At 41.9% G+C, this 20,129-nt stretch overlaps 1 protein-coding gene across 1 annotated transcript in view; it reads left to right on the top strand.

Annotated features, from left to right (window-relative positions):
• LOC121278666 (protein disulfide-isomerase TMX3-like) overlaps positions 1-20,129 on the top strand; it is a 141,173-nt gene that overhangs the window by 75,322 nt on the left and 45,722 nt on the right. The window contains exons 7-9 of the mRNA XM_041188978.1: positions 3,924-4,023; positions 8,613-8,690; positions 11,968-12,034. Of these exons, the coding sequence (XP_041044912.1) occupies positions 3,924-4,023; positions 8,613-8,690; positions 11,968-12,034 (245 nt within the window). The remainder of the gene's footprint in view (positions 1-3,923; positions 4,024-8,612; positions 8,691-11,967; positions 12,035-20,129) is intronic.

Genomic DNA, 20,129 nt, shown 5'->3' with positions numbered 1-20,129 from the left:
TTTGAAATATTTAATGAATCTTCCCATCATACATTATTGATTACACTATGAATTCTGTGATTCTAATCACGCTAGCTGAAATCACTGACTTACATTGCTGATTATTGAACACTATTATGTGTTAACTTACTGTTGTGGTAGTGTTTTGCTGCTGATGCAATAACTTTCAAAATCCTGCAGTAGAGATTGCTGATGCAATGGTATTGAGTGCATTGACTCCAGTCTCACTTTGGCACAGATTAGAAATTAGCTCATTTAGCTTCCTATTAATACAGTTCTCTAAAGCTTAGAAGATTGTGTAGTTGATACATTGCAGAGTAATAGATATTATCTTAGTTGGTATATTAATACAAAGACCGAAATCTGCTTTTCAAGCAAAGATCTCATTATGAATCATTTGTGCTGTTTTGCTTAACGAAACTATTACTATCATCACTATTTGACCATAAGTTGTCATTTTGCTAGGCCAGGCAACAACTTCCCATGAATGTAGAAAATTTCCTGTGGTTTTGCTATGGGGCTAAAAAAAGATACATTGGAACCGGAAAAGGCCATTCAGCTCACCAAGCATGTTCCCCTTTTAATCAGATCATCACTAACCCAGATCTTTGCTCCATATTCTTTGATGCCTTTGCCTGATTAAAATCGATCAATCTCAGTTGTTGAAATTTTTGATTCATCCTTGACTTGTTGTTAGACTTAAGTGCAAATGGTGTCACCTAGGGCAGCAGGTATATAAGACTAAGGAGAGAACCAAGGGTGACAGTACAGAAAGGGTAAGAGAAGCCTTTGCTGGTGAAACACCAATTTTTTTGGATAAGTTTCCATGAGAATGGAAGTTGTACAACTGAAGAGTGGAGGAGAACCAATAGTAGGAAATCGCCAAGGAGAGATATGCACTATAGTCACAATGACTGGGTACATCATTTACAACTGTTGCTCAGGCAGCCTTAATCTTGTGAAGTAGGTTGAAGCAGTACTGAAAGATTTTTAACGGGGGTTTAGCATAATGGGCTTTGGTTAGTAATATTTTCTTTTTTAAATGCTTAATCATTAAACTACTTATCATGAATATGATGTCTCTTGCCTTTAACAGCCTAGGCGCCAAGGTCTGAAATTCACTGCTTAAACCTAATTCACTGCTTAAACCTCTCTGCCTCTGTGTCTCCTCCTTTATGATGCTTCTTAAAACCTACCCCTGACCAAGCTTTTGCCGTATCTCTAATATCTCTGTGACTTGGTGTCAAATTTTGTTTGATGTTTTTATCAAATGGCATGGATGTTTTACTACTTTAAAGACGCTGTATGAAAATGTTTTTATCATCAACAAAATTTTAAGTTGAAAGGATGATGGTATTGTTATGACCAAAGCAGATGGTTAGAGCGAAGTTATTTAAAAATCCCAGAGGGACACTTTAAACAACTGTCATAACCTAAGTGTTATGTTTGAGGTGCAACTTTAAATTCAGGAATCAGCCCACCAGTTCTTGAGGCTTTACATTAAACTAAATGAAACATTGTCTTACTTTACACAAGTTAAAATATATATACACATGGCTTCAAATTACTACTATCATAAGTTTTAACAAATTCCCAAACTAATCTCCATTAAGGCATCAGCAACCCATTGAGTTAACCAAACACCAGGCAAAGCATTTTCACCTTACGAGTTCAAAATGAGGTTCTTTTCACTTTGGTTCCTGTGGAGACCGTTGGGAGGCTTGCAGCTGCCTTTTGTACACTAATAGCTTCATGACAGGCATCAAAAATTACAAGTCTTAATCTGTGTTGCCTTGTTAAATTAAGTACAGGAAATATGTTACGGAACTGCTCTGGAAGCTCAGTAATTATACCAGTTTTTTGTTATCTTGAACCTGCAGCGTTTTATATTGCAATGTGGATTCAACGCAACGGGGAGCTGCACATGCAAACCCCTTCCCTAATCTGCATTCCACAGGCACAAGCTGCTTTTATATATCACTATTGGCAGCTTGGCAGATCAGTGCCACTATCCACTTTTTGTCACCTTTGGTAAGAGCTCTCGCCAGCGGCACTACCATGTTACTACCAATGCTCTTAAGAAGACATGTCACAGAAGGTAGCACTGACAGATGGATAATAGAAGGACTGGCTTATTTTTCCTGTGCTCTTGGTTTTCAGGCATGCTTGATTTTGAAAAGACCTATGAAAGATTTGATGCAACCGTGTTCATTGTTTTATCCATTCTTTTTTAAATATTGGTTTGTAATGTCTGGGTACCAAGGGATTTCTCTTCACTTTGCATTTTCCTTTTATTCATGCACATCTATTTGCTTAATCCTGTGTGTGTTGTACAACTGCATCACACTTTTAGTTTATCATATTCAATTAGTTTCTATTATAATGATTTTTTTCCCTCTGCATCACTCTTGTGCGTGGACTATAGCTTTTATTTTATACCAAGCCATACTAGTTGACATCTTTCTATCCATAATTCAATTGACACCCAGACATAAAATTCAGGGGAACAGAGGTAATTATATTTGCAGTTTTTTTTCAATCTTGTTGATTTGCACAGGTTTTGTAGGCGGTCTGGCTGAATTTGTGTATTATATTTGCAGGCCATTACACCATAAAGTAGCCATGTTTATTGACAGAGTTGTGAAATGAGAAGAGAGGAAATGCATACCAACCAGAATATTGGCTGCATTAGGAGAGTTTGCAGAGATCTATCTGAAAGTTGTTTATGTTCATTGTTACAAATTCCATGTGGAACTGTAAACCAAAGTAGCCAAATTTACTGAATAACCCCTAAATGAAGAAATTACCATCAGAATTCCACTTTTTGTAACTTCTACTTTGACCTGAATCAGAATCAATGTAGATTGAACATGAATTAACGGGCAAATGATAATTCAATTAAAAAAGTATGAATTTCACTTTAAATTGTCAATACAATAAAGATGCATCTCACATAACCACAATCATTCCCCTTCAGCATGTATGGCACTAAAGTTCCACAGTATGCTGTTCCTTATTCACGCAAGGTAGGTCAGGAGTCCTATCCAACTTTCACCTCTGAGTTTCACAGGTGTGATTATCATCAGCAAGGCACACTTTTTACGAAACCTGTCTTTCCCAGGTCACAACAGTCCTGATGGTATAGCTTTCCAGAGTTTTTTTTTCAACTGACCAACGAATAATACCTTGGTTCGTGGTTTGGCCACTCCTAGGAAAACACCCAGCTCTTTAGTGTTTACACAGCTTTCCAGGTTTTAGATTTTTTTTTTAGCCAGCTCACACATTTCCCCTAAGAGCTCTTGTCTCTGCCAATCAGAAAAGCTGACTTCTTCCTTAAGTGATTTGCTGCTTCTCACAGGAATTTAGTGTATTCCTCCTTCTGTCTGTCTATTTTCTCTCTTTTATGAATTATTGGTTTGTAATCTGGCTCTTGTTGTCTTGGTACCGACACTTTGCTACCTGATTGGTCTCTTCATTTAACTTCTCTGTTTAGAGGAGTGGATGCATCTGGCCCTTCTCTCTCCAGCTGCTCTGCCTGTATCTCTGTTTTGTGGCTGCAGCTCTCCTTTGTGCCTGCCAGTCAAATGGCTCCTGATCTTAATTTCCTTTCTGTTGGTGCTGTTTCCAGGTCAAGGGTTGCCAGGTTACCTGGACCAGTAATTCTTATTACCCAAGAAAATTGCAATTGATCCCTTTAGAACTAATGCAAACTCTTAAAATTACAGATTCCACAGATCTTTTTAAAGAAACTACAAATTTTCCTTACTGTACTCTACTGGATCAAAGGCCAACATGTCATTGTGCAGTCAAGTTACTACTGACTAAAGAATGGGTGTTGACATGTAGAAACAACAATAAATATGCATTTGATCATAGTTTGTGAACTTGATGCTTAATTGTTTTTCATTTGTTTTTATTAATAGGCCGCTGGTCAGATCACTTTCCACTCAGCAGCTGTTTGACCATTGGCAAAAAAGGCATCCGGTTTTCTTTGTGTATGTTGGTGGTGAATCTCCATTGAAGGTTTGAAAATAAGTGTATTTTAAACATAGAACTAGCTTGAGTTATTTCTGCTGATTGGCTACCATAACTCTGGATGATTGGAGAGTGTCTCAAATACAGATGGAAATGAAGCTTCATCTAATCTTCCACCAAATTTACGCCAGCCAATCAGGAGGAAAACCACAAAAAAATCCTGGCGCATGTGAGTGAGAGGATGGGAAGTAGATAAGTTACTTACAGCCATTGACCTTGGGCTGCTGGAAGAAGTCACAGAGAAGATAGCAGACGGTCTGACCACAATTTTTCAAGTATGCAAATTGCGCCTTTTGACTCCAGAGTAGCCAAAGTAGCACTTGTTAGAGAAAGATAAACCATGTAAGCATAGACCTGAAAGCCTAAGGCCAATTATAGAAATGCTCTTAGAATCTATAATGCAATATAAAATTAACCATTTAGAATGCAAGTTACTTTGAAGAAGTACCCAGTTGTTTAAGGGAATATAACGGAAGCAATGCATATGGGTTTTAAGAGACTTGTTCGAAAAGATAAGCTATCTCACAAGAGGCTTGTTAGAAAAATTCAAATATATGGCATAAGAGAAAATGTAATTGAGAGTTAGAAATTTGGCTAGCCATCAGGAAACAAAGTTTAGATAAATGGTTGTTGCTTGGACTGGAAAGGTTTGGATGATGTACCACAAAGATCAGCGCTAGGTCCACTTTTGTCACAAATAATTTATTTGGACTGGATACAAAGAGTGCAGTCTCGCAATTTGCAGACAAGGCAAAAGTGTTTGATGCACAGCAAGGAAACTGTAAAAGACATCAGGAAGATGTAGGTAGTGGAGTGATTAAGTTAATAGATGACAGATGCAATTTGATGTGAATAAATTAGAAGTAATACAGTTTGGGAGGAAAATCCAGAAATGGGGCGCATACACCTGACAGAAAAGCACTTTATTTATTTAGCGAATGGAAATCCCCAAAGCCAGGCGACAGCCTCCTCATTTGCTGAGTTTAAGATCTTTAGTCCACCACCCTGTCTGTGGATTATCTGTGGAGGGGATGTTTTTTGGCAATGTGCAGCATTGTTTGTGTCTTTCTACAAGTGCTGAATGGGCTTTTATTAAGGCCCCAGCACTGGAGATAAGCTGCATAGGGACCCTGTCCTGGCCTGTCCTGGCCTGTCCTGGCCTGTCCTGGCCTGTCCTGGCCTGTCCTGGCCTGTCCTGTCCTGTCCTGTCCTGTCCTGTCCTGAATGTATTAGTAAGGACTACTGTCACCAAGGTAGTTCAAAACCTGCCATTCGACAGATGGGATTTGTCACAAGGAACTTGTTATTGACTTCCCGTGTTTTGCATTCCTCGAGCCAAAGAATGCCTTGCTGATAGACCTTGCTCAGGATGGGTGCTCCATGTTGGGCACCAAGATGGAAGGCAGACAGCAGGTGGGTTGAACAGGTCACCATGGAGTGGTAAGTGAGGTGCAGCGAGGATGACTTCAACAAGCTTGTGGCTTTTTGTCAGTCACGGATGTGTGGGGGTGTGATGTTTGAGAGGGCAGGAAACCAGGGTGTTGAGCAGAGTGTTCCAGTTATAATGCGCATTGTTGCATTTAGTTGCATGTCAGCAAGATATGTGTGTGTGTGTGTGATGACCTTTGCTAGACCGATGCACAGAATAAGTAACAATTATGGAGAAGAAATAGGGCACTGCAATTTGTTTTTGGCTTCTCTAACAGCTCGTTCTGATATGAAAGCAAAATACTGTAGATGCTAGAAAACAAAACAAAAACAAAAATACCTAGAAAATGTCAGCAGGTCTGACAGCATCTGCGGGGAGGAACACAGTTAACATTTCAAGACCGTATGACTCTTCAACAGAACTAAGGAAAAATGGAAAAGAGGTGAAATATAAGCTGGTTTAAGGGGGAGGGTGGGACAGGTAGAGCTGGATAGAGGGCCAGTGACAGGTGGAGATAACCAAAAGATGTCATAGACAAAAGGACAAAGGTGTTGAAGGTGGAGATATTATCTAAGGAATGTGATAATAGGTGACATTAAGGGTAGAAAGCAGGATGAGCAAGGTACAGATAGCCCTAGTGGGGCTGGGGTGGGGGGAAGGGATCGAAATAGGCTAAAAGGTAGAGATAAAACAATGGATGGAAATACATTTAAAATAATGGAAATAGGTGGGAAAAGAAAAATCTGTATAAATTATTGGAAAAAGTGGGATCGGAAAGGGGGTGGGGATGGAGGAGAGAGTTCATGATCTAAAATTGTTGAACTCAATATTCAGTCCGGAAGGCTGTATAGTGCCTAGTCGGAAGATGAGGTGCTGTTCCTCTAGTTTGCGTTGAGCTTCACTGGAACATTGCAGCAGGTCAAGGACGGACATGTGGGCATGAGAGCAGGGTGGTGTGTTGAAATGGCAAACGACAGGGAGGTCTGGGTCATGTTTGCGGACAGACCAAAGGTGTTCCGCAAAGCGGTCACCCAATCTGTGTTTGGTCTCTCCAATATAGAGGAAACCGCATTGGGAGCAGTGAATGCAATGGACTAAATTGAGTGAAGTGCAAGTGAAATGCTGCTTCACTTGAAAAGAGTGTTTGGGCCCTTGGTCAGTGAGGAGAGGATAAGTAAAGGGGCAGGTGTTGAACCTTCTGCGGTTGCACACACACACATCTTGCTGACATGCAACTAAATGCAACAATGCGCATCATAACTGGAACACTCTGCTCAACACCCTGGCTTCCTACCCTCTCAAACATCACACTCCGACACGTCCGTGACTGACGAAAAGCCACAAGCTTGTTGAAATCATCCATGCTGCACCTCGCTTACCACTGAATAGTGACTTGTTCAACCCACCTGCTGCCTGCCTTCCATCTTGGTGCCCAACATGGAGTACCCATCCTGAGCAAGGTCTTTCAGCAAGGTATTCTTTGGCTCGAGGAATGCAAAACACGGGAAGTCAATAACAAGTTCCTTGTGACAAATGCCATCTGTCGAATGGCAGGTTTTGAATTACCTTGAATTACAGTATTCCTTACTAAGGGAAGGTGCCGTGGGAGGAGGTTGAGGTATAGGAGGTGATGGAGGAGTGGACCAGGGTGTCCTGGAGGGAACGATCCCTGCGGAATGCCGCCAGATGTGGTGAAGGGAAGATGTGTTTGGTGGTGGCATCATGCTGGAGTTGGCAGAAATGGCGGAGGATGATCCTTTGAATGCGGAGGCGGGTGGGGTGATAAGTAAGGACAAGGGGGACCCTATTATGGTTCTGGGAGGGAGAGGAAGGTGTGAGGGCGGATGCGCGGGAGATGGGCTGGACACGGTTGAGGGCCCTGTCAACCACTGTGGGTGGAAAACCTCGGTTAAGGAAGAAGGAAGACATGTCAGAGGAATTGCTTTTGAAAGTGGCATCATCGGAACAGATGCGACGGAGGTGAAGGAACTGAGAGAATAGGATGGAGTCCTTACAGGAAGTGGGGTGTGAGGAGCTGTAGTTGAGGTGGCTGTGGGAGTCGGTAGGCTTGTAATGAATATTGGTGGACAGTCTATCACCAGAAATTGAGTCTGAGAGGTCAAGGAAGGGAAGGGGAGTGTCAGAGACGGACCATGTGAAAATGATGGAGGAGTGGAAATTGGAAGCAAAATCGATAATTTTTTCCAGGACCAGATGAGAGCATGAAGCGGTACCGAAGCAATCATCGATGTACTGGAGAAGGAGTTGTGGGAGGGGGCCGGAGTAGGACCGGAACAAGGAATGTTCCACATACCCCATAAAGAGACAGGCATAACTGGGGCCCATGCGGGTACCCATAGCCACACCTTTTTATTTGGAGAAAGTGAGAGGAGCTTAAGGCGAAATTGTTCAGTGTGAGAACAAGTTCAGCTAGACGGAGGAGAGTATTGGTGGATGGGAATTGTTCAGGCCTCTGTTTGAGGAAGAAGCAGAGAGCCATCAGACCATCCCAGTGGGGATGGAGGTGTGGAGGGATTGGACGTCCATGGTGAAGAGGAGGCAGTTGGGGCCAGGGAACTGGAAATTGTTGATATGATGTAGGGTGTCAGAGGAATCACGGATGTAGGTGGGAAGGGACCGGACAAGGGGAGAGAGAATGGAGTCAAGATAGCAAGAATTGAGTTCCGTGGGGCAGGAACAGGCTGACACGATCGATTTGTTCTGATATTCTGGCCCAAGTGGCCTCCTGTGCTTTAAATTTTGTAAATCAAAACTTTGATTTCTTTCTATACTGTACATATGACATAGCAAAAGAACAAAGGGATTTCTTCAACTTCTAGCATCTATGTTTCATTTTTTGATTGAAATAGTAAAAAATGAAATTGTTTTTAAATATATGAATAAACTGAATGTAGACCGTGTTTCTATATTTTGAGGATGATGCTCAAGATTTTCTACAGGATTTATGTCCCAGAACCAGAAATACATGTAATAAAAACTATTAGCCATAAAATGTTAAGTAAATCTGGAAAACGTATTTGCTATTTTTTTAACTTGGTATGGATTCTTAGCTACATGATGAGGGAAAAAATATTTTCGAGAATTGCGTTTTAACCCTTGGCATTCTTATAATTTTACTCTCCACCAGGAAAAGTTCTTTGAGGTGGCGTCAGAACTGATTGTGTATACCTACTTCTTTTCTGCTTCAGAGGATGCCTTACCACAGGTAATTTTTTTCAAGTTAATTATCATGTATCAATTACAATTTGAAAATGACACATGTCTTATTTATTTCTGCTGCAAATGCCGTTAGGTCCTTCTAGCCTGTTTCTTCCACATATAAGGAACTCTATTGTCTACTCTTTTCCGTACTGTCAGCCGTGGCTCTGTCAATAGCACGCTCGCCTCCGAATCACAAGATTCTGGGTTCAAATCACACTCCAGGGCTTGAGTACAAAACAAAATCAATGCTGACATTCCAGTGGAGGTGCTGTCTCTCGGATGAGAGGTTAAACCAAGGCTCCACCTGCTTTGGCGGATGTAAAAGATCCGTTGGCACTATTTCTAAGATGAGCAGAGGAGTTATCCCTGGTGTAAAAAGAAAAATGCTGGAAATACTCAGCAGGTCAGGCAGCATCTCTGGAGAGAAACATTAGCGGTTGAGATACCCTTTCATCTATAAAGTGATTTGAGGCGTCCGATGGTTGTGAAAGGTGCTATATCTACCTTTCTTTTACTCACTCGAGCAGCATTATCTCTTTTGTTTAGTCTGTTGAAACAGTTTTTCAGCCCTTTTCAATATTGGCTTTCCATAATTATTCCAGTTTTAATTTCAGTTAATTACATGTACATCAGATGGCTTAATGATAATGAAATGCACTGATGTTGATGGCAAAAGCTTGCAGGAGTTGGAATCTGATAACACTGAAATGCAGAATTCCTCAGCTATGGACATCGTAACCTAAAGATGCTTTAAGGACCTTGTCATTGAACTGTACATAAAATCATAAAATTATACAGGACAGAAAGACATTGTTTAGCCCATTTAGCCTGTGTCTATTCTTTCAAAGAGTTAATTGTATCAATTGATGAAGGTAGGGTGCATTGATTGGATTTCTACTTGAGCACAAAAAAAGAGACACTGACACAAGAGTTGGAGTGGAGTCAGGAGATAAATATCTGTGATGTTTCACTCTGTGAATAAATCTATCCCAAGTAAAGACTGGCTTTGGATTCTTCCTTCACCGACTGGATATCAGGAGTATAACAGTTTGTCTCACTCCCCTGCGGTTTCACCATATCCCAGCAATTTTTTCTTCAAATATTCATTGAATTCCTTTTTGAATCCTGCAATTGAATCTATTTCCCCCATCTGATTAGGTAGTGCTTTCCAAATTCTAACCACTTGCATAATCAAGTCTTTCTTCATGTTGGCTCTGGTTCTTTTATCAATCAGCATTAATCTCTGCCTTCTGGTTATCAACACTTCAGCCATTGGAAAAGGTTTTTTTTGTTATTTACTCTAAATAAATTCTTGCTGATTTTAAACACTTGTATCAATTCTCCTCTTGGCCTCTTTGCCCAGAGGGGAACAGCTTCTATCTTCCTTGTAACTGTCATTGCTTATCCCTGGAACTTTAGTAAATCTCTCCAAAGCTTTCATGTCCTTCCTAAATTGTGGTGTGCGGAATTGAACACCGTATTCCAGCTACAGCTTAATTGGTGTTTCATATCAGTTTAGCATAATTTAATGGCTTGTGTACCCTATGTATCTATTTATAAAGTCTAGGAACCTATATAATTTATTAATTTCTTTGAAGGTGGCATGATATGTCATCCCCTCCACCCCCCAAGTTGCTTCTGTTCATTAATAGAATCCTGATCATCCGTGTGGCCAGTGTATTAACTACTTTTGATTATTGCTTATTCTTCTTTGAGAGTGTTGTGTTGGGTGTCTCTTGGGTGAGTTGAGTTTTTCCACAAGTGATATGACAGGTACACAAGATTGAATCTGAATAGATTTCTGTGGCAGACTGCACAGGGAGGTCTTCTAGTACTTGATGGTGCTGATGATAATTGGCCAACTGAGCTGTATGTAGTTCATTGGGACTTGTGGTGTAATCTTGTCACTGGGGACTGAGATTCTACCTACTCTGCTCCATTTGCCAGTGCATTGTGGTTTTTGTTGGTTAAACTCCTGCACTATCTTATTCACATTGGGAGATTCCTGAACTAAGTCTGCTGTTCTCCGTATCTGGCAAGTGGAAAATATTTAGATGGATTTCTCAGTAATTTGAATGCTCTTTGTGAAATGATGGAATTTTGCAGGCCACAAAGCACTGTTACCCTTCTCTGTTCCCTCCTCAAAAAAACTCCAGAAAGTTAGTTAGACATGATTTTCACATAATGAATCCACGCTGGCTTTCCTCAATGTCTACTTAAACATAATGCAAGGGATTAGGAGCGCACCCCTCTGTCAGTGTTTCACTGCCACCTTTTCCGAGGGGATCCTCAAGCTTGCCCAGTTGCCCAATGATTCTGCAGCACCATAGCACTTATTTGATTTTGAAGTCTATATACAAGGGGTTAGGAGTAGAGGAACAATCATTGGCACTGTCAGGAATTAGTGCTAGTTGAGGTGTCAACCTTCAATCTGTGCTGCCATGACCCCACTTTGCACTGTTGCCCTAGCTCTGAGGTTCCCTTCTCACCGGCGCTGTTGCCCTAGCCCCAGCACCACAAGCCAGCCACAAAGGAGCTGCTGTGGAGACTTGGCTATGAATTTTAGATATTTCCTCCTCCTCCTCCTCCCCCCCCCCCCCCCCCCCCCCCCCCCCCCCCCCCCCCCCCCACTCCCCCGAGTTGATTTTAAAAGCTTGCAATATTAATTCGAGGCTGTGACTATGCCATTCTTCAAAAAAAAACAACGGTCGAGATAGATAGGAACATCTGGAAAGGGAAGAGATACTTTGTATATCTAAGTTAATAAAGAACTGCTGTTGTCAGGCTGAAGAATCTTGCTCACAAAAACAGACAATGCTGGATAAACTCAGCAGGTCTAACAGCATCTGTGGAGAAAAAAACAGAGTTAACGTTTCGAGTCCATATGACTCTTCGGAGCTAAAGAGAAGTAAAAATATGATGAAATTTATACTGTTTAAGGGGGCTGGATCAGGTGAAGCTGGATAGAAGGCCAGCAATAAGTGGGGCAAAGGAGAGATTGCCAAAGATGTCATGAACAAAAGAACAAAGGAGGTGTTAATGGTAGCTGCGTTTTTCCAGCGTTTTCTGTTTTTGTTTCTGATTTCCAGCATCTGCAGTATTTTGCTTTTAGCAAAGTTGACTAGCTGTTTTCCCTGTATCAATATAATATAACTGAAGTATGGATTATTTTGAAATTATATCTTACTATAGATCCCTTAGTTATCATGTAAAAATCCTGATTTCTAAACCAAAACATTTTGAACAGTTTGTAAGCATTTGTGATGATGCTTTCCCACTAGGATGTCTCTGTCCAAGAACTTCCTGCCGTGTTGGTGTTCAAAGATGGAACCTACTACACATACGATGGTGAGTCCAGAAAACATGGTTTGTTTTCTGTTCTAATTTGTGTGTATGTCTTTTTTTGTGGGAGAGGATGAGGAGAAGGTGATACTGAAGCAAAATAAGACATTTCTCTTAGACATCAAAGCATCTTTGTTTTCTGTAATCCATAATAATTCACTTATTTGAGAATAAGCTGACCTTTTAGTCAACAATTCTGAACGTCTGCAGGGGAAATGCATAGAAAGTTATGGTATCGATCTTCAAATTTAAGTCCTCCTTGGTGATTACAGTGAAGTCTTGGGGGGGGGGGTTACGTTCCCATGATACTTAGTAAACAGCAAAATCACAAAGTGGGAACATGATTTTGAATGGGATTCAATTAAATCTGTTCCACCTGTGCAAGAGCAGTACTGGACTCTCTAGCAAAAATGTGATGCAGTAGCTGTATAGGACAGATGGGGAAACCTCTGAGCATAGTGTCATCACTCTTTGCAAGAGGTTACCAAAGCATGCAACGTGCATGGATTCCTTGAATTCCTTCTAAAGGGTTAGTTAAGAACTATAGGGATGGGAAAATTAGGGGGACAGGTTTATAAAACACACAGGCACAGAGTTAGGTTAGATGTTAGTGAAGATTTTAAATTGAGTAGAGCTTTGCTGGAGCTCCGGACGCTCCGTAATGACTGCCATCTCCCCTGGAAAGGGAAAGAGGAGAAACCACGGATAAGCAAGCATTGCTCACGCGATGGGTGATGCTGTCAACTAAGTAAAAAGCATGGGTAAGTGAACTCGTGAACAAGGAAGTCGCAAACAGCAGGTGTTTATTCACAACACAGTTCCTGAATAGGCAGAATGAATCATTGAAACAGTAAGCATCACTTCTGTGACTCATAAGATATTAAGACACCAAAACCTTTTTGAAAAAAGATCATAACATTGCGATTCATGTACATGTTCATTACAACAAAACTTCACTGGACAGTTTACAGTAAATGTAACCAAAGGCCACCTCTTGAATTTTGTTGAGAAAGAAATCTTTCTATCTTCATAGCCAATGTTATTTTGAAACCATGCATTGAATAGATTTCAGACTAAATGGGAAAAACACCCAATCTTCAGCGCTGCTTTTAGAACAAAGGGTGACATATAGTAAATGCCAGGCTGTTTTCTACTGTAGGTACTGTATTGGGGTTTGCTGTTTTTGAACATCCTATTAATGGATCCCATGCCTTTTGCATGTCATAATTGACTTGCTGCCCAGTAGCTATTTATGATGGCACAGCAAAACAGGTGTAACAGTGCAGCGCTTTGAGGAACAAAGTGAATGTTATGTTTTGCTTGTGCCTTCATGTTCTGCATCAGTGTTTTCAAAGGCTGACTGAGGAAAAATTTGGTGTGGAAGGTTGGATGTGAATTATTAAAGTGCCTTGTTATATAGATAGTGAGTTAACATGCAGAGCAGTGGCTAGGCTTGGATTCACCTAATTCAATCAATACAACTTGCCTTTGTGCAATACAACATAGAGGTTGCTCTACTTCTCCATGTTAGAGGATCAAGTAGGCTTATGCCTGAAAACCCCTACCAAACATCTGGGATCTTAGACCACTCAAGACTTAGCGTGAAGCATTTAACAATTGTCGCAATGAGCTAATATATTTTTACTTTTTACAACCTTTGGGAAACAACATTAATGCTAGCTTATTTGCATTTTAACCAACAACCTGCATTTATTTTTTGTTTATTTGTCATGGGATGTGGGTGTTGCTGGCTAGGCCAACATTTATTGCCGATCCCTAATTGCCCTTGAGACGGTGATGGTGAGCTGCCTTCCTGAACCGCTGCAGTTCATGTGGTGTAGGTACATCCACACTGTTTAGGGAGGGAGTTCCAGAATTTTGACCCAGTGACAGTGAAGGAACCACGATATATTTCCAATCAGGATGGTGAGTGGCTTGGAGGGGAACTTCCAGGTGGTGTTATTCCCTTGTCCTTCTAGATGGAAGTGGTTGTGGGTTTGGAAGGTGCTATGTAAGGAGACTTGAGTTCCTGCAGTGCATCTTGTGGATGATAGACACTGCTGCCACTGTGCATCAGTTGTCGATGGGGTGCCAATCAAGTGGGTTGCTTTGTCCTGGATGGTGTCCAGCTTCTTGAGTGTTGTTGGAGCTGCACTCATCCAGGCAAGTGGTGAGTATTTATAAACGAACGTAGAAAATAGGAGCAGAAGTAGACCATTCGGCCCTTGAGCGTGCTCTGCCATTCAGTAAGATCTTGGCTGATATGTTTGTGTTTCAAGTTCTACATTCCCATCTACCCCTGATAATCTTTGACTCTTGTTAAGCAAGGGAATCGATCTACCTCTGCCTTAAAAATATTCAGTGGCCCCACTTCCACTGCTTTCTGAGGCAGAGTTCCAAAGTCGCACAACCTTCTAAGAGAAAAAAATTCTCCTCATCTCTGTCCAATAAAGGTGACCACTAATTTTAAAAGTTCTGGACTTACCCACAAGAGAAAACATTCTTTCCATGTTCACGTGGTCAAGACCATTCAGGATCTTATATACTTCAATCAAGTCACCCCTCAATCTTCTAAATTCCAGTGGAAACAAGTCCAGCCTGTCCAACCTATTCTCCACAAGACAGCCTACTCATTCCAGGTATCAAACAAGTAAACTCCCTCTGAGCCACCCCCAATGCACTTGTATTCTTCCTTAAATCATGAGGCCAAAGCTGCACACAGTATTCGAGATGCGGTCTCACCAATGCCCTGTATAACTGAAGCATAACGTACTTTTATGTTCAATTTCTCTCGTAATAAAGGATAGCATTCTGTTAGCCGCCTTGACTACCTGCTGTACCTGCATACTAACATTTTGTGACTCTTGCATGAGAAAACCTAGATCCCTCTGCAACTTGGAATTCTGCAGTTCTCCATTTAAGCAGTACTCTGCTTTTTTATTCTTCTTGCCAAAGTGAAAAACTCCGCATTTTCCCACATTATACGCCATCTGCCAGATTTTTGTCCACCCACTCAACTTATCTATATCCATCCGCAAACTCCTTGTGTCTTCTTCACAACATACTTTCCTACCTATCTTTGTGTCATCTGCAAATTTAGCTACCATGCCTTCGCTCCCCCTCATCTAAGTCAATGATATAAATTGTAAAAAGTTGAGGCCCCAGCACAGACCCCTGGAGGACTCCACTAGTCACATCCTGCCAATCGGGCAAAGACCCATATATGCACACACTCTGTTTTCTGCCAGCCAGCCAATCCTCTATCCAGGCCAATATGTTACCCCCTACACCATAAGCTTTTATTTTCCTCAATAACATTTGATGTGGCACCTTATCAAATGCCTTCTAGAAATTAAAATTCAAGTACAGTATCTACAGACTCCCCTTTATCCACAGCACATGTTACTCCTTCAAAGAAATCTAATAAATTGGTTAAACATGATTTCCCTTTCACAAAACCATGCTGACTCTTCCTTCTGTTTCTCTAAGTTCCCAGCTATAACCTCTTTAATGATCGACTCTAACACCTTCCCACGAAAGACATCAAGCTAACTGGTCTATTGTATCTCTCTCTGCAGATGCTGTCAGACCTGCTGAGTTTTTCCAGGAACATTCCCACCTCTGACCTTATGATTTGAGGAAGGTCATTGATGAAACAGCTGAAGATGGTTGGGCCTAGGCCCTGAGGAACTCCTGCAATGATGTCCTGGAAATGAAATGATTGACCTCCAACAACTACAACCATCTTCCTTTGTGCCAGGTGTGGCTCCCACCAGCAGAGAGCTTTCCTGCCACCACCACCCCCCCCCATTCCCATTGATTCCAGTTTTGCTAGGGCTCCTTGATGCCACACTCAGTCAAATGCTGCCTTGGTGTCAAGGGGGAAGTCATCTCACCTCACCTCGGAAGTTCAGCTCTTTTGTCCATGTTTCAACCAAGGCTGCAATGAGGTCAGGAGCTGGGTGGCCCTGATGGAACCCAAACTGAACGTCAATGAGCAGGTTATTGCTAAGCAAGTGCCACTTGATAGCACTGTTGATGACTTCTTCCATCACTTCACTGATATACGAGAATAGGCTGAAGGGGCAGTAATTGGCTGAGTTGGATTTGTCCTGCTTTTTGTGTACAGGACATACCTGGACAATTTTCCACATTGCCAGGTAGATCCCAGTGTTATACCTTGCTGGAACCGCTTGGCTAGGGGTGCAGCAAGTTCTGGAGCACAAGTCTTTGGTATTGTTGCCAGGATATTGTCAGGGCCCATAGCCTTTGCAGTATCCAGTCCCTTCAGCCGTTTCTTGGCATCACATGGAGTGAATCGAATTTGCTGAAGACTGGCATCTATGATGCTGGGACCTCCAGAGAAGACCAAGATGGATCATCCACTTGGCACTTCTGGCTGAAGATTGTTGCAAATGCTTCAGCCTTATCTTTTACACTAATGTGCTGGGCTCCCCCACCATTGAGGACGGGGATATTTGTGGCGCCTCCTCCTCCAGTGAGTTGTTTAATTGTCCATCACCATTCACGACTGGATCTGGCATGACTGTTGAGCTTAGATCTGATACGTTGGCTGTGGGATCACTTAGCTCTGTCGATCACTTAGCTCTAAGTATCACTCGCTGCTTATGCTGTTTGGCACACAAGTAGTTCTGTGTTGTAGCTTCACCAGCTTGACACCTCATTTTTAGGTATGCCTGGTGCTAATCCTGGCATGTCCTCCTGCCTTTAATGTAGTAAAATGTCCCAAAGCATTTACCAGGAGTATTATTGAACAAAATTTGACACCAAGATGCATGCGATATTACAACAGATGATTAAATGCTTGGCCAAAGAGATAGGCTTTAAGGAGCATACTAATGGTGAAGAGAATTAGGGAGGGGATTCCAAGAGCTCAGGGCCCAGGCTGCTGAAGTTGGCAATGAATAAATGATTAAAATCAGATGTGCAAGCGGTCAGAATTAAGAAGCACAGAGAACTTGGAGGGGTGGAGGAGATTACAGAAATGGTGGTGGTGGCGGCAAAGCTACGGAGACACTGAAAATGCACGGGAATTTTAAAATCAAGACGTTACAGGATCAGGAGCCAATGTAGTCCAAGCACAGGAGTGATGGGTAAATGGGACTTTGTGTGAGTTAGTATATGAGCAACAGAGTTTTGAATGAGCTCTTGGAAAGTGGGAGGCTAGCCAGGACAGCATTGGAATGGTCAAATCTAGAGGTAACAAAGGAACAGATCAGGGTTTCAACAACAGATGAGCTGAGGCAGAAGGGAGTTGGGTAGTGTTACGGAAATAGAAGGTTAATGTTGGATGGTGGAGCCAATATACTGTTGAATTGAAATATGTCATAAGGGTTGCAAACAGTCTCAAAAGATTCAACTTCAGACAGTTGCCAGGAATAAGGTTTGAACTCGTGGCTAGGGAACAGAGTGGCAGGGACCAAAGACAATGGCTTTGGTCTTCCCAATATTAGTTGGATGAAATTTCTGTTTTTTTCAAAACTGACAAGTCGTGTGACAAAACAAATAGTGGAAGGGTTGAGAAGGGTAATGGTGTGCTAGAGCTGGATGTCGCCTGTATACATATGTGTACCCAGATGATGTCACTGATGTAGATAAGAAATAGCAAGGCCTGAGGATAGATCCTTGAGGGAACCCAAAGGTAAAAGCAGGCTGTTCAGAGTTGGGAGTCTGTGGAGAGAAGATCTCCAAAGGATTTGAGGTCAGTGACAGTCCTAGAAACAATGGCTTGATGTTAGGTGGTGGGGTCTTGGTCTGGGGATGTAGGAAGAACTGTCAAAAGAGTTGGCGTTTGGCCTTTGCTAGGTCGAGGGTGATATGCCGGACAGAAACAGCACCACTCTTATCAGCAGGTTTGATGACAATGCTAGAGTTGGACCTTAAGAGACCAGAGTGCTGCAAGTTCAAAGGGTGATAGGTTTGAACGAGTGAGGGATGCAGAGAAATTAAGGTGGCCAATGTCACTGGCAGTTCGCAACAAAAAGACCTAGAGAGGCTTAGAGGCCTGAGGGAGAATAATGGAAAAAGCTGAAAGGGTCTGCTGAACAAGGTGAAAATTTCTGGCTGAAGAAATAATCACCCCTCCTAATAGTTCCTGTTTGGCTCAGCGCAATATTTTAGACTAGATCTCTATGAAATGCCTTGGAGTTTTTCTAAAGTGGATGGGGGGGATGTGGACATTGCATTGGATGTAGGGCTTGAGGAGCTTACAGAAATGGGGAAAAGCAAGAGTATAAAAGGATTTAGACACAAACATTTAATCTAGACTGCCAGCCTAATGCAGGAGTGCTCTGTTGTCAGAATTGCCTTTTTGATTGGTCTAAAATTTTGCATCAGGCCTCATCTCAATACGGCACACCTTCACAGGCACCAAAAACACCTCCACAGGTAATTCACCTTGTGCTTTGGGCACCTTATCCAGCCAGCAGCAGTCTCTGTTAAGTCCTTTTTAGGGTGGGGAGAACCATGGGGAAGGTGCAATTGTGGCTACCAAAATTGCTGTGGAGCTCCTGGATCCACATCAAAACCAACCTGTAACTTGTTTTTTAATAAACATCCCTTTTTGATGGTGATCACTTTTTAAGTTGCATTCATACTAGCAAATCCTGATCACAGTAGGCCAAACAGTCCCCCCCCCTCAGGGGAGCCCAATTTCCTCAGGCTTTGAAAACAGGCACTAGGCGCTTCAATAGCACAAGCAAGGAGTCTGGCACCTTCTAGATTATGTCAAGATGTCTCAGCCATTCTGTCAAATCACCAAGCTTCCGCCTAGCATTTCTGCAGTTCTGAGGTGCAGATTAGTATTGTGGCAATATAGAGAGCCATGGGTGTGAACCCACGTCTTATCTCAAATCAATTCTATTAAGATTAAGCTACTGTCAAACTAATTGCTACAAATGTATTTTTTATCAGAATTAATGTAGGTGATAGGCACAGTAGTGGGTTTTAACTCTTAATATAACCAGCTCAAAGAATTCAGTAACAAGGTCAGCAACATTTTTTTGACTAGTTCTCTGTGAAACACTGAAACTTTTTCTAAGTTAAAGACAATATACAGATACAAATTAGCCTGGGTATATTTTTGGACCCAGACTCGGCAGTTTTTGAGCAACATGCACTTTTCAAAGTGTATGCTAGGCAGCTGAAAGCATGACCACCAATGTTAGGATGAAGGGCATGGGTGTGCAAGAGGCCAGTCAGAGGAACGTAGTTCTTGAACATAAGAATTAGGAGCAGGAGTAGGCCATTCGTCCCCTCGAGTCTGCTCTGCCATTCAATAAGATCCTGGCTGGTCTGATTGTGGCCTCAAAGCTCCACTTTCCTGTCTACTCTCCATAACCCTTGACTCCCTTGCTGATCAAAAATCAATCTAACTCAGTCCTGAATATATTCAATGATCCTGCTTCCAGTGCTTTCTGGGGAAGAGAATTGCACAGACCAAATAATCCTCAAAATATTTCTCATCTCAGTGTTAAATGGGAGAGCCCCTAATTTTTAAACTGTGTCCTCTTGGTCTAGATACCCCCACAAAGCTACATCCTCTCAGAATCCACCCTGTCAAGTTTATTCAGGATCCTATATGTTTCAGTAAGAACACTTCATTCTTCTAAACTCCATTGGGTTTTGGCCCAACCTTTATTCATAACATAAGCCCCACATCCCAGGTATCATTCAAGTGAACTTCTCCAAACTGCTTCTAATGCAATTATATCTAAGGACTCTAAACTATATACAGTACTCCGGATATGGTCTCACCAACATGTACAACTGTAGCATAATTTCACAACTTTCATACTTGACTCCCCTTGCAATAAATGCCAACGTCACATTTACCTCCTTAATCACTTGCTGTACTTGCATACCAACATTTTGTGATCATCTACTAGGCTACCCAGAGCCCTCAGGGCTGGAGGGAGGCATGGGTAGAGGCAGGTGCTTGGATATTGGAGGAGGTTATACAGATGGGGGATACAAGGCCATCAAACACTTAATCTAGACTGCTGCTCGAATGCAAGAGTGCTGTATTGTCAGTGCTGTCTTTGAGTCATTAAATTCATATTCTAGAAGCTGCATATTAAAG

Source organism: Carcharodon carcharias, chromosome 6, assembly GCF_017639515.1.
Source record: "Carcharodon carcharias isolate sCarCar2 chromosome 6, sCarCar2.pri, whole genome shotgun sequence".
Classification (NCBI taxonomy): Eukaryota; Metazoa; Chordata; class Chondrichthyes; order Lamniformes; family Lamnidae; genus Carcharodon; species Carcharodon carcharias.
This window is presented reverse-complemented; position numbering and strand designations above follow the sequence as displayed.